General features: G+C 39.5%; 1 protein-coding gene across 1 annotated transcript; it reads right to left on the reverse strand.

The window, feature by feature from the left end:
• Positions 1-8,359: 8,359 nt before the first annotated feature.
• Positions 8,360-18,626, reverse strand: FGF20 (fibroblast growth factor 20). The gene is made up of 3 exons (XM_031013955.3): positions 17,959-18,626; positions 11,848-11,951; positions 8,360-9,496 (listed from the first exon to the last, which is right to left on the reverse strand). The coding sequence occupies exons 1-3, from the start codon at positions 18,242-18,244 to the stop codon at positions 9,251-9,253; spliced, it is 636 nt and encodes a 211-aa protein (XP_030869815.2). The 5' UTR covers positions 18,245-18,626; the 3' UTR covers positions 8,360-9,250.
• Between the last annotated feature and the right edge of the window lie 695 nt (positions 18,627-19,321).

A 19,321-nucleotide genomic window follows, 5' to 3' on the forward strand; every position in this document is an offset into this window, starting at 1 on the left:
CATTTGCAGGCTGGAGGGACTCGACCATTTGAAAGGTGACAAAACTGCCTTCATCTCGGAAAATATGGACCAATGTTCCATGAGAATGGTACCAACAAGGCCTGGACCATTTAATCACCAAAAGATAATTTGAATAACATATAAAAGAGTTGGAAACAAACATGTGAGATCTCTCTATGTCATGAAAGATCACGCATGCCTGCTCCTTTGTAATATTTATGTTAAAAAGCAGAGGGAGCTTATATCTGAGTGTGCCAGATGAGAAAAAAATAAATTTGATTTAATGTCATCATTATCAGCACTATCTGTCATCTCAGTAGTAAAGGAAGAAGTTAAGTTACTTCATTCAGGCAGAGAAGTAACCACGCCACAATTATGGGGCATGTCCAAGAATGCATTTTGTTTGAGTAACAGTTCCAAGGCTAGGGTCAGAGATGAAGGCATAAAAAAAGAGAAAAACAGACACCAGCAAATAACTCAGAATGCTGGGGTCATATATGATTAACAATAAATGTTCCATGCTTTGGGAGGCCAAGGCAGGCGGATCACCTGAGGTCAGGAGTTCGAGACCAGCCTGGCCAACATGGTGAAACCCCATTACTATTAACAATACAAAAATTAGCCGAGGGTGGTGGTGCATGCCTGTAATCCCAGCTACTCGGGAGGCTGAGACAGGAGAATTGCTTGAACCTGGGAGGCGGAGGTTGCAGTGAGATGAGATCATGCCACTGCACTCCAGCATGGAGACAGAGAGACTCTGTCTCAAAAAAAAAAAAAAAAAAATACAGTAACTCTTCCCTTGAGTTAATAAATGTATGTGTTGCCTGTTTTTGTAAAATACATTACTATAAACTTAGTGGCTTAAAATAACATGCATTGATTATCTCACTGTTTCTGTGTGTCAGGAGTTCAAGCAGGGTTTAGTGGGGCCCTCAGCTCAGGGGTTCTCAAACCTGTAACCAGCAGTCTACATTTTTATCTTGAGGCTTGACTGGTGACGAATCCACCCCCATGCTCACTCAGATTGTTGGCAGAATTTGATTTCTTGCTGTTGTAGGACTGAGGTCCCCAGCTTGTGGCTGACTATTGACTGAAGGCTGCTCACAGCTTAGAGGCCGCCTGCAGTTCGTCACCACTCCTGCTTTTCCCAGCATGGCGGCTGACTTCATCAACTCAGCAATGAGTCTCTAGAGCAAATCTGCTAGCAAAGTAGAGTCTTATTCAGCATGGTCATAGGCATGACAGCCCTCCCCTTTGCTATATTCTATTTGTAGAAGTAAGTCAAAAGTGCCTCACAGGAAATTACACAAAAGCATGAGCACCAGAAGGCAGGGATTGCAGGGAGGAGCACTTTAGAATCTGTCCACTACAGTCGACTGCTAGCTCCAATGATTCGTGTCCCTTTTGCACGAAAAGTACATTCACTGTCTCCCAAGTTTCTCCAAAGTATCAACCCATTGCAACATCTGAAAGTCCAAAATTTCATTATTTTAATGAGGTGTAGCATAGACAGGGAGAGTGGAATAATAGACGGTGAAGACTTAGAAGGTGGGAGAGTGGGATGGGATGAGGGATGAAAATGGGTACGATGTACACTACTGGAGTAATGGCTACACTAAACACCCAGACTTCACTACTGCACAATACATCCATGTTTCAAAAGTGCACTTGTACCACCTAAATCCATAAGAACAAAAAATAAATAAATTTTAAAATAAAAAATAAATGTAGATTTGGAGGAGATTCCTGGGGTGTAATTAGTTAAGTACAAGTTCTAGCATACTCTTCTCAATCTGTGGCACCATGAGACTACATGAGATCAAAAAGACAAGTTTTATTCCCTCAACACACCCAACACACCCAACACACCCAATGGTAGAATAGGCATAAAATAAAAGCTATCAATATTTCTATTCAAAAAGAGAGAAATGGAAGGTACAAAGGAGTTAATTGTTTATAGCAGTTCTCAGATCTGGTCAGAACAATGTTGGGAGTTCCTTGATGAGGTTTCAAGACCTGAGAGTAATCTTCCATGTCCCTCCCTATCTATCTGTCCTACTTTCCTTAGTTTTGGCTTTAACTTTAGGTAGGATTTCCCTTCAAGGCAGCACAGACAGACCTAAAGTTCTAAACCTTTAAGATTCTAAATCCCTGCCCTCATAGGGGAGAACCTGACTTTCTTTAGAGTTTCAGCAGGAATACCAGGCAGGACTTTGCCTGGAATGCTTGGATCACATGCCAATCCTTAATTTAAATACTATGGATGCTCAAGCACAGAGGCTCACTCCTGTAATCTCAGTATTTTGGGAGGCCAAGGTGGGTGGATCACGTCAGGTCAGGAGTTAAAGACCAGCCTGGCCAACACGGTGAAACCCCGTCTCTACTAAAAATACAAAAGTTAGCAGGGTGTTGTGGTGGGCACCTGTAATCCCAGCAACTCGGGAGTCTGAGGCAGTAGAATCTCTCGAACCCAGGAGGCGAAGGTTGCAGTGAGCCGAGCTCATGCCACTGCACTCCAGCCTGGGTGACAGAGCAAGACTCCATCTCATAAGTAAATAAATAAAATAAAATAAATACTGTGGCCAAGATCACATGTAAGACTGGTCAACCTGGGCCATGTATTTATCTCTAGAACTTAGGTTAAAACTAACTAGAGTTAGTTTTAACTTAGGGTTAAAATAACTGTCTCACTAGAACTGGACAAATTTTAAAATCCACCATCTGGCCACTAAAATGTTTAGTGATATTACACAGCAAACGTTATGGCCCTTCATTACAATGGAGAGATTTTCAGATTTGGCTCCAAGCAACCAAAATTCCATTTACATGCAACTGATCCTCTAACTTCTACTTCAGCTTCTCCATGCCAACTCCTTCACTGCCTCCTAGATAATTAGTGCTCTCATTCTATCTTTACACATCTGCAATGAGTAAATGTAATTCCACCTGGTTCCCCAGCCCAACAGAAAGAGCAAAGACCAACTAGCATCCCCACCAGAGGAGGGGCATTCAGTACAAAGAATATAGTTGAAGGAAACAAAACTCCGGCAACCCAGGCAGTGTGAACATTAAATATCTTAAAATGAACTTTAAATATTCATAGATGCAAAAACATTGCCTGGTCATTAATATCTTTGAAGACATTAATGCGAGGTATTGAAAATGTACAAAATTTGATTTCAGAGAACCTGAGCAGACAACCCAGACAAGCCTTCTTGGCCTCTGACTAACAGAGCTGTGAGATAATACATGGGTGTTAAGTGTCTGTGTTTGCTGTAATTTGTTACATAGCAATGGAAAACTTACACAATCCTATGTACCTACTCCTGTAAGTGTGAGTCTTTCAAACTGGTGCTTATACTAGAAAATATTAGATCTCACTCAGAACCCTCTCTTTAAAAAAACACAATAGGCCGAGCGTGGTGGCTCACACTTGTAGTCCCAGCACTTTGGGAGGCCGAGGCGGGTGGATCACAAGGTCGGGAGTTCAAGACCAGCCTGGCCAAGATAGTGAAACCCCGTCTCTACTAAAAACACACAAAGAAATTAGCCGGGCATGGTGGCGGGCATTTGTAATCCCAGCTACTCAGGAGGCTGAGGCAGAGCACTGCTTGATCCCGGGAGGCAGAAGTTGCAGTGAGCCGAGATCGTGCCACTGCATTCCAGCCTGGCGACAGAGCAAGACTCTGTCAAAAAAAAAAAAAAAATGAGAAAAAAAACCACACAATAAAGTGTCAACAATATTTTAGGGTAATTGATAATCTAAAAACTCTTCCTTAAAATTTTAAAATATGATTTAGAATGCTAATATATGCCAAAGGATCCAGGAGTATCTCTTAGGAACAACAGAGCTCAATCCTCTTTGAGGCCATACCTTTTTTTATTAGTCTAACTGTTGACTGTCAGAATCTTGAAATCCGGATTAATTTGGACTAAACATCCCTGGCTGCCCCCAATTATTTTTGCTAGTAGAAGCAGTATGCACTGAACATATAAAGGTTACTTAATGGACTGATTTCTCACTTACCAAGAATAAGTAATGGCTTTTTAAAAATTTATTATTAGAAATTAGAAAGCATGTGCAGCAGGTCCTCACATAAAATCATTTCATTCAATGTCATTCTGTTATAAAGTTGATGAGAAAACAAATGGCTCCACAGCACAGCCACTGCCTGCATGGAGCTGGCATGTTATCTCTATGTTTGCATGGGTTTTAGCCAGGTATTCTGGTTTTCTCCCACTTTCCTAAAATGTGTACGTTAGGCTAATTAGTATGTGTAAATGATCCCTGTCTGAGTGTGTGTGAGAGTGTATGTGTGCATAAATGTGCCCTGTGGTGGCATGACATCCTATCCAGGCTGGTTTCTACCTTGTCCCTGGAGCTGCAGGAATAGATTCCAGCCACCTAGAAACCCTGAACTTGAATAAGAGAGTTGGAAAACGAATGAACGGATACAAATTATTGGAAAATAAAAATTTGTCAAGTATACAATAATCATATCAATGCAGGACAAGAGATGAGACAGGAAAGTGCTCAGCAAGTCCGCCACATTCACTATTTGTTTGTAAATTGCACGGTGGTAAGAAGTGATCCTAAAAATTTTTGCTTTTCAAACATTGATTCCTTGATTTAACCTACTACCACTACAATCACTGCCATTTACTGATTCACCAGATATTGAGTAAATAGTTATCATGACACTATGTTTTTATTAATCTTTCTTAAACGTACATGTGACTCAGATTTATTTCAATGTTCAACGTTAAAAGTGTTTTGGGTCATTAGTGTGAAAGTTAAGCATATAAACTAAGTCGTTCATGTCATAACCAACTAAAACAGAGTCAAGAAGCCAGAGGGAAGAAAGCACTCAGAGCATATAACATTGCCCCAAGAATGTAATTCTCTGCAAGCCTGGCTGCTGAAACTGCCTGCTATAACTGGAGACCAGTTTCATCTAATATCTACAGAAACAACCTGTTAGGACCCTAGGACTAGTTGTATCCACTGCAGTCACTCACCAATCAGAACTTGCCGGCTCCCCTCATTTTACTAGTGTCAACTGAACTTTCTTTTAAAATGATACAGAACATTTCTCCTTTTTGTAAAACTTCTAACCTTCTCTTTGTTCTTTGGACATGCGAAAGACTCACATTGCTATTCTTGCTTCCCCAACAAAAAGGTTAAGCTTAGAGATGCATCTCTAAAAGTTTATTTTGATTTCTACATTAGTCAGAGGTTTGGTGATATTTTTGTGATCAGAAATATGCCATAGGAATGTACCTTTTGTTACATCAATTATCCCACAGTAAAACTGGTTTCATTATATGTCCTTTTGCTTAGTATCACTGTTTCCAAGAATATATCAATAATATTAAGTGAGGATTCATTGTATCTGTAGGCTTAACAACTTTTCTATTGAAGCCAGGCTTTTGGTATATATATTTCTGATGATTAGCTAATTCACAAAACTGGAAATTGCCATAACTGCATTACGAACGTAAGTGATAGCCTGAATGGCTTTCTTACTTTTATACATTAAGTTTATGATAGATCTATAATCTCACAAAGGGTTGGTGGCCTTAAATTCCTTGTTTTGTAACACAGGAACGGAAAACCAAACACTGCATGTTCTCACTCATAAGTGGAAGCTGAACAATGAGAACACATGGACACAGGGAGGGGAACATCACACACTGGGGCCTGTTGGGGGATGGGGGGCAGGGGAGGGAGAGCATGAAGACAAATACCTAATGCATGTGGGGCTTAAAACCTAGAAAACAAGTTGGTAGGTGCAGCAAACCACGGCACATGTATACCTACATAACAAACCTATATGTTTTGCACATGTATCCTAGAACTTAAAGTAAAACAAAAAATAAATAAATAAAATAAATTCCTTGTTTTGACATTGCATTTGCCTAAAAACCAAAACCTTTGGAATCGACAGACCAAGAGTTTTCTCCACCCCCATATACTTAGATTTCTCTTATCATTGCAGAAAATGTGGAGAAGTTTGGCAATTGGTAGTTAATATTCCAATATAAAAGAATAAAAACTGAAAGTTAATTTATAATTACTAATAGAACATTTTTAAATGAAGAAAATAAGGAGATGAAAAGGAGAACAGATGAAGTTTCTCACTAGCATCCTGAGAATATAATAAATTGGTTTCAAAATATCGATTTGATAATAAACCAAATTATTCTTATCTCTCTATGTATGAGTTAATTAATATATTGACATATCACTTCCATTTAGTAGTATCAAGTAAAATCCCTCTGGATACCCAATAATCGTTTCTTCAAATAGTGTCAGTCCAGCAAAGGCAAATTATTTTTCTGACATAGGAATGGATGCCAATATATAAACATAATAAGATTAACAGATACAGTGACTTTCTAATTTTCTACAAGTTTATAAAACCGTTGTTTTAATCACATTTCATTCCTCAAATTACTACAAATGTCTATCACGATAAAAATGTTAGACATATATTCCTGTTATATCTCAGAAAAATTTTGATTGAAAAACAACGTTTATTTGGGGTCATCTTTGATCAGTGTACTGTCTTTTTAAATGTATACAATTTCCCTCATAGTTACAAGTTTAGACACCAGAACCACTTTGCAAAAGACTTAAAACATTTGCTTAATGCTTGCTTTAGGGCCTGTACTTTAAATATGGATGTCAAACATTGAACCAAAACTAGTTTGTTACTTTTTAGTTTATAAATAAAAGTAAAAATGGGGTTATTTTGAAGATTATTTAAGTACTACTGCTAAACTATTTTTACTATTTTTTATATTCATAAAACCAAGAGGTTTTGAGCTAAAACATTTCCTTCTCTATCTCTCCCATATAGACACCCGAGTGCACACCCAACTCTTCACATACACGAACATTCAAGTGTCGCTTTATTAAAGCCATATGTTGAACTCTCTCCTCTCACCATACACATCAGCATTAATTTATGTAAGTAAGAAGATGGTGAACGAATGTAGAAATAAGATAGCGTTAAAGCAATAGTCTTGTCATTCAAAATGTGCTTCAAGATCTAGGAACATCGAGCATCACTGGGATGTTGTAGAAAGGCAAAATCCCAGATCATCCTCTAATAAGAATCCCCATGTGATTCATATGTACATTAAATGTTAGAAACACTGTTCCAGACGAGTGGCTCTCAAAGTGTGGTCAACATCACCTAGGAAAGTAGGTGAAACTAGAAATGCACATTTTTAGACCCCATCCCAGAACTACACACCAGAAACTCCGGGGGTAGAGGCCAGCAATCCTTGTCTTACCCAGCTCTCCAGGTTGGTAAAGAGTGGCAGCTGGTCCACTATCATTACTACATGCCCAACCATGAGGGCAGCAGCATTGACAACTGCTGGGCACTAGGAAATAAAACCTTAGAAGAACTTTTATGAATCTACCAGAATTTGTTTCTGCTTAGCTTTCTAAACTCATCTGTGCCACTCTCCCAATAGCTCACTAAGCTCCAGCCACAAAGCTATTTCCTGCCTTAGGAACCCCAGACTCATTGTTTCCTCCCCCTAGAAGGTTCTCATCCTTCTCTTTACCTGGGTAGCCCCTTCTTACCCTTTAGGGCCCATCAGAAATCTCATCTCCCTAGAAAAGCTTTCTCTGAGCCATCCTACATTTGTTCTTTCTTTTTTTTTTCTGTCTGAACCTTGTTTTCCTCACAGAATAACTCACCATTCATAATCACGGTATTTGTTAATTTACTTGTTTACTATCTGTCTTTCCCACCAGCCATTAAGCTCCATGATGTAGGGCCCACCTCTATCTGAACCACCCCATTTCCCCCTAGTGCCTAACACTATACTATACTACTGTATAGTAGCCTTTAATGAACCTGTGCTGTGCCAGGCATGGTGGCTTATGCCTGTAATCCCAATACTTTGGGAGGCTGAGGTGGGAACATCATTTGAGGCCAGGAGTTTGAGACAAGCCTGGGCAACATAGCAAGACTCCATCTCCACAATAAAAATTTAATTAAAGAAGAAAATTAAAAAAAATGTTTGCTGAATAAATGGCTAAATAAGAGATATAATGAAAAGAATACCCGACTCAGGTAGATGGGGAATTACCATTGTTAATGGAGGTGGTACAAAGACTTATTCTTCCTGCAATCATATTGGGTGAAAGAAATGGTCTTTACCACACTGAATTAAGAAAATAAGTAAACATAAGTTGGCTGTAATGTTCAATACTTTTCAACATTAGAAGTTCTTTAAATACTAAAGTCTTTCTCTAGGGCATTTAGAATTTTGTCATTTTTAAATGTTATATAAATAAAAGAACTGTCACCCGAAAAGCAATGAAGCCAAAACACTACATGAAAATGTTTAATTCCCTTTTGAATGTGTGTTGAATTTAATACAAATCAATGAGGCATTTTTCTAGGCCAAAAGAAACCAATGTTACATTTAGAAGGCAACTGACTGCATAAAAAATATAATCTACACTATATTTTAAAAAGAAATTCAAAATCTGATTCTATGATTAAGGTGGTATAATAATGTCCTCTTTACAGAGCAAGACACCACAATAAAGTAATGGCACAATAACGGAAGTTGTGTTGTTTTTTACTCTTTGTATTATCTTCATATCCCAGTAAAAAATAAACTCTTTAATAAATAAATATATATAATAAATATTTTCAAATTGAAAGTGTATAAATAGGTCCATTCTTTTAAAAAGTGTTCTGTCTTGGTGTGGCATGTTTCATAGTTCATGTTTCACCCAGGTGTTGTTTAGTTTTTTTTTTTCTTAAAACATATAATGCCATAACCTGTGAATTCTACAAGGTCCTCAGAATTTATGTAGCAATGCTCTTGGCTAAGTCAATCCATTTCTTCAACATGAAGTCTCTATTTTTAACATAAATTTTAAAGTAAACATAATCCAGAGAGGTGAGGCACCAGCAGCAACCATGTGAGGGTTCCCATTATCCACAATTTAACAGATTTTTGGCTTCAGTCTACTGGTAAGGACTAATCCAATGTATCTAAGGGAACTTAATCCACATATAAAGAGTGATCATGATCTATTTCTAGTCAAGTTTTTTTGTGTTTTTTTTTCTCAATATTCTTTCCAAATCCAGTCTCCCAGTAGAAAATAGACTTTAATATTTTGAATGTCTTCTTGGGTCATTATTTTATGATGGGAACTATGATAAGAAAGAATGGTTGTGGTTTGACTCTTCCATAATGTCAGTATCGCATTTCAAGTGTACATCAGTAGGTCCTTGTACAATTCTGGAACTCTTTCTGGATCCACTGGTCTAGGTAAGAAATGTGTAAATTTCTGATGCCTCTTGGACCTGGCGCCATCTCTTGGAGTTCCGTCTTTGTTAAGTGCCACAAAATACCTGCGGCCAGTGTCTCCATGTTTATATATGTTAGATGAATAGGTGTTATACCAGTTCTCTTCAAACTGCTCCCTAAAGATGCATTCGGAAGTAAGTTTCTCCTGAAAGAGAGAAGATAACTATTATTTTTTTAAAAAATACCTTTGAGATAATTTCCTTACAAGTTTCAACTCTATATTTTCATTTCTTTGCCTTATCAAAGAAAGAAAAAGGTTAAATTGGTTTTGCTTTATTTTGTTTTAGTTCATATGTCATCTCTGATTCTTAGTGCAGGTGACTTCATCTGGCAGTGTACTTTAAAGTTGCAGTCCCCACCTCTTTGGCACCAGTGACCAGTTTCATGGAAGACAATGTTTCCACGGACCAGGATGGGGAGACAGGATGGTTTCAGGGTGATTCAAGTGCATTATATTTATTGTGTACTTCATTCCCATTATTATTACATTGTAATATATAATGAAATAATTATACAACTCATCATAATATAGAATCAGTGTGAGCCCTGAGCTTGTTTTCTTGCAACTAGACTGTCCCATCTGGGGGTGAACGGATGCAGTGACAGATCATCAGGCATTAGATTCTCATAAGAAGCATGCAACCCAGATCCCTCGCATGCACAGTTCACAATAGGGTTCATGCTCCTATGAGAATTTAATGCTGCCGCTGATCTGACAGGAGGCGGAGCTTAGGTGGGAATGTGAGCAATGGAGAGCAGCATGTAAATTCAGATGAAGTTTCACTCACTTGCCTGCTGCTCACCTCCTGCTGTGCAGCCCAGTTTTTAACGGGCCACAGACCGATACCAGTCCATGGCCCAGGGGTTGGGGACCCCTGCTTTAAAGAACTTTCAGTCAAATGTCAGTTCCCAATTTTATTTTCAAATACCTAATAAATATCCTGAATTTTCTCATGTCCCATATTATCACCCTACTCCCGCCATCACTACCGAGCAGACCTGTAGTTTATCTTTTTCCATCATTAGGTGCCAGAGTTCTACCTATCAAGTCTCTACTCTCACCTTGGAATATTTCAAGATCTTGCTAAGAACCAAATTCCAAATTCATGATCATCACTCCAAATCATATATCTTCTCTTTATGAATTTACTAATTGTTTGATGATACATTCTCCACGATTTTTTATCTGGATCTTTTACGATTAAGATAAAAGCCCAATGATTTATTGTCTTTTCAAAATGGACTGTATATTGTCCTAAGTGATAAACCACAGTTGCTTTTTTTAAAATCCAACATACACATGAAGATTGTGTGCATGTGTTTTCTATTGTAATTCTATTAATTTTATTGTAATTCTATACTTATGATTATTATACATTGCATTGTTTTTCTTTGTTCTGAGCTGACACGAAGCCTAGAAATAACAAGTTTTACCCTTACAAGGGACAAATATTCATCTTCTTCAATATCATCACCAATTCTTCTCAGTGTATATTAAGACTCTAGCTGAATATTGTGGTTCCAGTTGAGAGTTTAAGGAAAAAAAGTTACCAGAGAGTGCCATCTGCTTAATCATACAAAGTCAATTCTTGATGGAAATAATTACAGAGACTTCAACCTCAAGAAAAGAGTTCACATAAGAAGAGGAGTGGGATACTGGCATACATTTTTATCTCACCAATTCTTATAAAAGCATTTAAGCAACTGTGAACAAATGAAAAAATGTTAACAATGAAAGAGAAAAATCCATATTGTGCTGTAAGGTAGAGTGTGATATTGTCCTGCTATTCTAATTCTTGTGTTGCTATTGCAGATTTGTTCTAAAAACAAAAAAAACTTAAACTGATGAAATATTGACCTGAAAAGTATAACTTAAGTGGCATATTTAAACATTTATAGTAGATCCACAGACGTGCACTTATCCCCAGGAGCAACTTAAAAATTGCCCAATACAACTTTGAATGAGCCCATGGCTACTGAAATTTTCAAGACTACAGGCATAGAAGAACAGTGTGTTTGCCATCTTCTCCTGTTACTTGCAGTATCCCACAACTTTATTCACTTATTTCTTAAATACAAAGGTCAGCAAGTAAGTGACGTATATTTAGCTGTGGAAGATGATAACAGGTAGAGAAAGTTTACCTTAAATAAACATAAAGGTGAGAGAGTCTAACATGGCAAGAAAAAAATATTCTCCCTTTTATCTCTGTCTCTGGATGGAATGATTAAAATACAGAGAAAACTAGAAAGACTCAAGGTGATGTATAGGAAGAACTAATGAGCTGAAGGTAATAATGGTTGGGGGTTTTAAAAATATAATTGAGTTACTATACTATTGCCCAGACACATGGAAATTTAGCAGGATAGATTTCAATTTCTACGTAAGTATGTTTTATATACTTCTACCAGACATTCTTGGTAGACATTTTAATTACATAATAGATAGTCATTATTTTAAGAATTACAATAATAATAAAAAATAAAAATAATACGTACTGATCCATAGAGTTCTCCTTTGTCATTCATTCCAAGATAGAGACCACTGTCCACACCTCTAATACTGACCAGTCCCACCGCCACACTGATGAATTCCAAGATACCTGCATATGTAAACAATTCATAAAAACACCATGTTTTGTATTTACGAATGAGCATATGACTAACAAAAATCTTCCAAATAGTAGCGGTAGTCGGCCATTATTGCCAAATGTAATGACGTACGTGTAAAAGTCCCTTGTACACTGGAAACAGCTATGCAATTGTTTTATGACAGATGAAAAAAGGACAAAAAAGGAAAAAATTGTTCACCATGGTGAGACAATCAAGTGTAAAGGGGTTCCAGAGAACCTCTGACCGGCCTGCGTGCTGGGACAACAGGATGGAGCCTTGGGAAGTTGACACCCTTTGCAGCGGGGAGGAGCCTGGCCTCTCCTGTAATGGGGTGGTAACCTAGGATTCAATCTGTGAGATGGGGGCCTGTTAACAGGAATCTCCAACCTCTCTTGCTTTGCTTAGTTTTTTTTTTTTTTTCTTTTTGGCCAATAAATTCCATTTTTCTCACCCTTCTGTGTGTCCATGAGCCTAATCTTTCGTGGTCATGTGACAAGGACCTCTGCTTTTAACTGAACTAAGGAGAAAGTACTACAACAATGGTATAATGTGAAGGGTGTGAAACCTTACACCAGACTGAGCTGGGTTTGAACTCCAGTTCAGGAACTTACTAACTAGGTTGAGTAGGCAAGTCATTTGTCTTCTTTGAACTTTAACCTCCTCATATGCAAAATGGATGAAATGCCTCCCTAAAGGAGATGGGTGAGGACTAACACATTTAGGCATTCAACAAAGGGAAGCTATTATTATCATAAACTCGTATATAACAGAGGTATTCTCAGTTTTCCATGATCTCATCAGTTAATTATAACCATTTTCTATTCATTGTTTTGTTTTTATCTACAATAAATCAAGTCAATCTGTTTCTAGGAGCAGCAGCATCCCTTATTGGGTATAACAGTGTTTTATAGTCAATAAAGGGCATTTGTTTGTATTTTCTTATCTGGCCCTAAAAAACAAGCCCTTAAAATAAATAGGGAAGATATTATTATCCCCATTTTACATATAAAGAAACGGAGGCTCAGAAAGGCTTATTGACTTGCCTAAGGGACATGATATTTATAAATGGTAGAACTGACATTTAAACTTACATTCTTAGCCCTAATCCACTGTTTCTACTTCAGGACACTGTTTCTTGAGGACAATACAGTAGTTTCAAGACTTTATAGATTATATAACATGCTATGTTTCCTGCTGTGTAATTTTTAAAATTAAATTGTATAGTTCAGAGAAGAAAAAGGACTTTATATTTCATTAAATATGATAGCCAAATATAATGAATTAGCATGCAAGTAGATTTACTATCAATAACTTTCTAGAATTATTTCCATTTATCAGTAAACTGGGATCAAAAACTCTTCCCTAAATACACTGATACACCACAGTTTAAAAAAGAAAAACTTAACGCCTCCCTCTGGATCACCCTTTTTTTTCTGCACACACTAAACTTTGGACTAATGCCTTTGTCTCATTCTTCCCTCTTCGACTCTGCTGAAAAAGCATAGCTGTATTTTCTATGCTTGGCACTGCCTTCCTCAATAGCATTCTACCTTCACCCCTTCACCCCATCCTGAGCTCTACAAACAGTATAAATGTGTACCATTTAGCCTGACTCTTGCTCTTAAGTCATTTCTTGATTTATTGTACAAGTTCCTGTTTGGACACGTGATACTCCCAAGGCCAAGGGAAAGTACAGAATCTGACTATTTGCTGATATGCAGGGCTCTATTCTATCCAAAGCCTAATTCACTCTTTGTCAGAAACAGAGATTCTTAGCAAGACAAATGAGCTCTTTCAAACTATTAGGAGATCATGTAGAACACTAGAGCTATCAAGGATCTTACAGCAACAATACACTGCTAAATAGTCTATAAGTGGCTTGAAAGAGCCAGGATCCCTCATTGAAAGCCTAAGGCAGAGAGAAGATAAGATACAGCAAGAAGCCTTAGGACAGCCATCATAATGACAAATACAGAGGTGGGGAGTGAAGTAAAATCAAACTCACTGCCAAGTTCATTAGCAAAAGAGTCCTGCCAGAAACAAAAACATATGCCCAAAACATAATTGGTAGAAAATATATATATTAATGTAACTTCATTCAGGATATAATTACAAATGTATAATTACTTTGTATTGAATGTTACATTCAAATTAAAAAGTGTACTGTGGTTGAAATGCAACTTAATTCCCTTTAAGTATCTTATTTACCTTAAGATTCTCTTGTCTTTCAAAGAACAGGAACTGATTAAGTGATTAGAATGTAGAATAGAGCAAGTTTTCAATTACAATAAAATATGGCTTTAATGTCCATATAAGCTAATTATATAACAAATCTCATAAAGTGTTCATTTTTCTTGGAAAACTCAGAGGCAAACCACATACACTTTAATTCTTATCTTAATGCTGTCAGCTTGCCGAAAAAATATGTAGCTGTAGAAAGACAAAAGGTTATTTATGTTCTTAGAATAATTATATGCAATAGTTTTAACTGTAGTAAACAACACCCAAAACCTTATATATAACCAGGCATAAATAATTTTGCAATGGCTCATGGGACTGATGGGAAAGAGGTTATGTGTTTTGTGTGTGTGTTCCTCTTAAAGATTTTAGTCACACTTTTAAATTCTGATCCTTTTTCTCCTTGAGGAAATAGTACACCACGTAGTAATTTGTAATCATTTGATTCTTAAATGAGATTTGACAAGTCTTTCTTATTTATAATATGAGGTAGCAACTAAGCTAATTCCTTTACAAAGAGTAGACATGAAAAACTTTCCTTAAGAGGTAATCACAGATTTTAGATAGATTTTCTAATGCCCAGTGTCCCATAAAAAGACTTGGAGGTACTTTGTCTTTCTGGTATCACTTTCAAAGCCAGCCTTTTTAATAATCATAATAAACAGGTGAGTCAACCCACAATGCAACCACATCAGACAAATCTATGGAGAATAGGGGAGAATAAAGGAAAAGCCTTTAAAGAAATATGTTTGATCTCAGGCTAAACTTTTTTTTTTTTTCAGAAATGATTCCATGTTTACGTATTAGGTAAGCTGTTCCTGCTGTGTACTACTGTGTAGGAAAACTCCATTATAAATACAGAGATAACTTATGGCCAAATTAGTATAAAACTGGCAAAAAAAAAAAAAAGTTATTTCCTTTAACATCTCAAATAGCCATCCTTGAGTTTTCAAAACTGTCACTCTGATAGCAAAGATAGGAGTTTAAAAAACATAATAATTTAATAATTAGTAACTGAAGTACTAGCAAAAGAAGCCAAACATACAGAAGCACATAATGTTATATAGCTTGAACATAAACTTTCTTCTTACCCACACTCTCTTAAAGTAAGTTATGATGTCTATGATATTGAAGGCCGCTAGGATGTACTACAATACATCACAAGGAGGCCATTCACTCCCAGACTAATCTGGGTTATCTTCCTTTTGTTTAACAGTATTTTGTTCCTATACATAGTCTCCCACCATAGAGTGACTTACATTGGCACAAATTCAATCTGTCAATTTTTTTGCAGCTACTAAATAATTAACACAAATTTAGCAAAAACAAAATGTGCGAGCAAGATGATAATTCTGATATTCAACTTCCGTTCCTAAAGAAATGCTATTAAATGCCATTAATGAATGTTATCAAGTCTACAAATATTTACTAATCTCTCTCCATAGGGTCAGTCTTATAAACATACACAAAGTAAAAGAGGCCTTTTTTTTTTTTCTGTCACTGGAGAGATTACAGTTTAATTACAAGTTTCCTTTTTTTTTTTTTTTTTTTTGAGACAGAGCCTTGGTCTGTCGCCAAGGCTGGAGTGCAGTGGTGTGATCTTGGCTCACTGCAACCTGCGCCTCCTGGGTTCAAGCAATTCTCTGCCTCAGCCTCCCAAGTAGCTGGGATTACAGGTGCCCACCAACACGCCCAGCTAATTTTTTTTTCTGTATTTTTTGTATTTTTAGTAGAGACAGGGTTTCACTATCTTGGCCAGGCTGGTCTTGAACTCCTGACCTCATGATCCACCCGCCTCGGCCTCCCAAAGTGCTGGGATTACAGGCATGAGCCACTGCGCCCGGCCACAAGTTTCTTAAAAGTAGAATTTCCAAGGCTACACTGTGTATGGCAGGGTGAAATTCTGACTATTACCTAAGCTTAACTTCTGCCTGCTCTCCCTATAAGTATTATCACATTTGTGTTTATTTCTAAATCTTTCTGGTAGTTGGAATATTTTTCTATAATGAGCGCAGTGAAGTCATCCTTAAAGGCAAGAGAACTGAGCCACCTGGTGTCAGCAAAGTTCTTCAGAATCGAAATCTCAGGGCCATGCACAGTGGCTCATGCCTGTAAATCCCAGTACTTTGGGAGGCCAAGGCGGAAAGATTGCCGGAGGCCAGAAGTTAGAAAAATCTCAACCCTCCACAATTTAAAAACCACTTTCTAAAAGTGACCCCAGGTTGGCCACTATGTCATGACACTCTTGACTGATAGTCAATGGGAATTTGGAAGAGATCAGTGGAAGCTGCAAACATGTGGGTTTCAAAAAGTTGATTTTCTAAGCCTTTAAGTGCTACCAAATGACCACCACATGCTTATTTCTACATCTAGAGTTACATTGCCCTCTTAAACTGAGATTTACACTTCTCCAAAGTTTTAATGAGTCCTACAAGTCAAAAAGAGAATAATTATAAGAACAAGGGGGTGAGGACACGATAAGAGAGGGCCATTCAGAGATGGGGTGCATTCTCAAAGAACTCCGTAGCGCTACGGACTGTGGCTGACAAATTAATGGTATCTTTTTTAAAAATAAAATGAATTTTTCCAATGATGTCAAAAGTTTGATAATCAAAATCCTTTGAGATTGCGAGCAGGTTAACTAATAGAATGGAAACTTCAGCTATGGGGAAAGATCCTGGGATATTAGAACCGGAGAGCACCTCATCTTTGTACAGAAAACTAAGCCTCAGACTGACGAAGGCACTTTCTAGTTACACAGCTAGTTAGGAAGTCATTAACAGGAGAGACCCTCCCGATCTAGTATCTTAACAGACACTGCCTTAACAATCATTCTCTTGTTTCTTTTAACCCCTTCTCTTCCCAGGCACTGCTGGAGGTATTCTGAAACACGTCCGTCTGTGTTCCCACCCATATCTTCTTTCGCTTTCCCATTTCCTCTTTCCTAAAGTCAATACCAAGATCCTTGCTTTCAGATTGCACAATTTCTAAAGAGGAGCTTGACTGAAGAACTAGGCATGCTCAGTAGCCGGGTGGTCTTCCCCCTCCCCCACCCCTCCCCCCGCTTTCCTCTTCTTTTCTCACCCAGATAGAACTTAGGAGCTCAGGGAACCTCAGACAGGTGAGCCCTACAGTAGCGAATGTGCCCACGGAAAGTTAATCTGCTACCTCTTCAGGTGAACATTTGCAGGTCTCTAGGTAGACATGTAAACGCTCGCAATCCATGCCCAGAGCAGCCCCGGGTGCATAATCAGCAGCATAACTGTGGGGCATGTTTAAAGAAGCCCGGCGCTTCCTGTTGTTAATTTTTGTAAAGTGGACGGCATGGGGGAAAATGAGAAAGGAAATCGGAGAGAAACATACAGGGATTTTTTTTTAAACTGCCTGCGAGGTAAGCAGTGCGAGAACCGTGATGCCGAGTGCACCAGGTCTTGGTGTCCCCGGCAGTGGGAAGGGCAAGGGGAAGGCAGGAAGGAGCTTGCGAAGCGCCCACCCTTTCTCCTCCCGCCCCCAGCATCTGGAGCTGCTGCCCTGCTAGGGGCTGCGGCGACAAACCAGCAGGAAAATTTCTCCCCGCGGCTGCTCTGGCCAGCCCTTCAGCCCCAGCCTGCGTCTTGCACCGGATGGGTCCAGGGGAGCTCCGGGCTCCGCGCGGCGATGCCTGCCGCTCTTGGCAGGCAAAGAGGGAGGTGCACGGGGAGGGAACGAGGAGCCGAGCTGGGGCGCAGATGGGGGTGGGGTCGGGATGCTAGTACGTACCGAAGAGGCTGTGGTCCTGCCGGGTGCCCTGCACGCTGCCGTCGGGCAGGATCTGCAGGTGGAAGCCGGTGCGGCAATAGAGCTGCCGGCGGCGCAGGATGCCGTGCAGGTGCGCCAGCTGCGCAGCCCCCGGCCCGCCGCGGGCGCTCCGCTCCGCCGCGCCCCTGCGCTCGCCCAGCAGCGGCGGCCGCTCCCCGGCAGGAGGCAACAGGAAATGCGAACCCACCTGCTGGCCCAAGCCCTCCAGGCCGCCCAGAAAGCTCCCGACTTCGGCTAAGGGAGCCATGGAGGGGGATATCCGGAACACAAAAGACCCCCCCAGTAAAGAGTGTTGTGGGGGTGGGATGGAGGTGGATAGAGAAAAATTATAGCAAAACGAGCGCAAAAAGTTAAGGCCCGGTTACTCCTCTGAGGTCGCTCCGGAGGGACTTTGCACTGAAATGGCAGGGAAGCTCTCACTGTCTTGGAGCGATCTTCTCTCCTTGGGTAGGTGGGAGCCGGCTGCTGGCTCTGCAGAAATATCTATAGCTGCCGCTGCCAATACTAGTACTAGGGCTGTGGGCTGGGGCTCCAATTCCGCAAACTGATCAGATCAGAGTCCTGTGTACATACACACCGAGTATATAAGCGGGTCCTCTTGACATATGCTAATCAAGTCCTTTCATGCGCGCTGGAGAGGTTCTGTTTGAAATCTTAAACCGGTCTCCTCTCAACACGTTTTTGCTCTTCGGAAGTGACCAAAAGGGGCCCTTGGCACTTCTCCATCCATGCCCTCGCAAAAACCATTCCTGCACTTGGCCAAAGCCAGCCAGCAACTTCGAGGAGGTGCAGTCGAGGCCCCTCTTTGGGGTTGTCCTTGGGACAGCGGTGATGCCGTTCAGCTGTGGCGGTGTAACCGTCTTTGATGTGAGCTTTGCAGTGATAAATCGCCGCTAAAAGGAGCCCAACTTGGCAGGGATATAGAAGAAGAGGAAGGGAGGAGGGAGGGAAGGCGGGGAGGGAGAGAAAGAGAAGGAGGGCATTGGTAGGAGGAGGAAAGAGAAAAGGAGAATTGGACTCCTTGGGAGCCTGCAGTGGACAGGTGCAAAGAAAGGTAAGCAAGGGAGAAGGAAAAAGGGCGTTACCTGAGGCTTACAGACCTGCCCAGACACACATGAAAGAAAAATCAAAGCTTTGACAGTTTAACTCACTAATTTTAAAACACTAATAAAATGTACAAGCATTGCTCCTTTCTTTTATCATTTAGATGGGGGATTTTCTTTACATAATCAAGGTTAGGTAAGGAACACCCTCCCTCCCCCTCTTTACAATTTCTCTTTAATGTTTACCTTTACTCAGCACATAATATAACCAAAATTGCCAT

This window comes from Gorilla gorilla, chromosome 7 (assembly GCF_029281585.2).
Source record: "Gorilla gorilla gorilla isolate KB3781 chromosome 7, NHGRI_mGorGor1-v2.1_pri, whole genome shotgun sequence".
In the NCBI taxonomy this organism is placed as follows: Eukaryota; Metazoa; Chordata; class Mammalia; order Primates; family Hominidae; genus Gorilla; species Gorilla gorilla.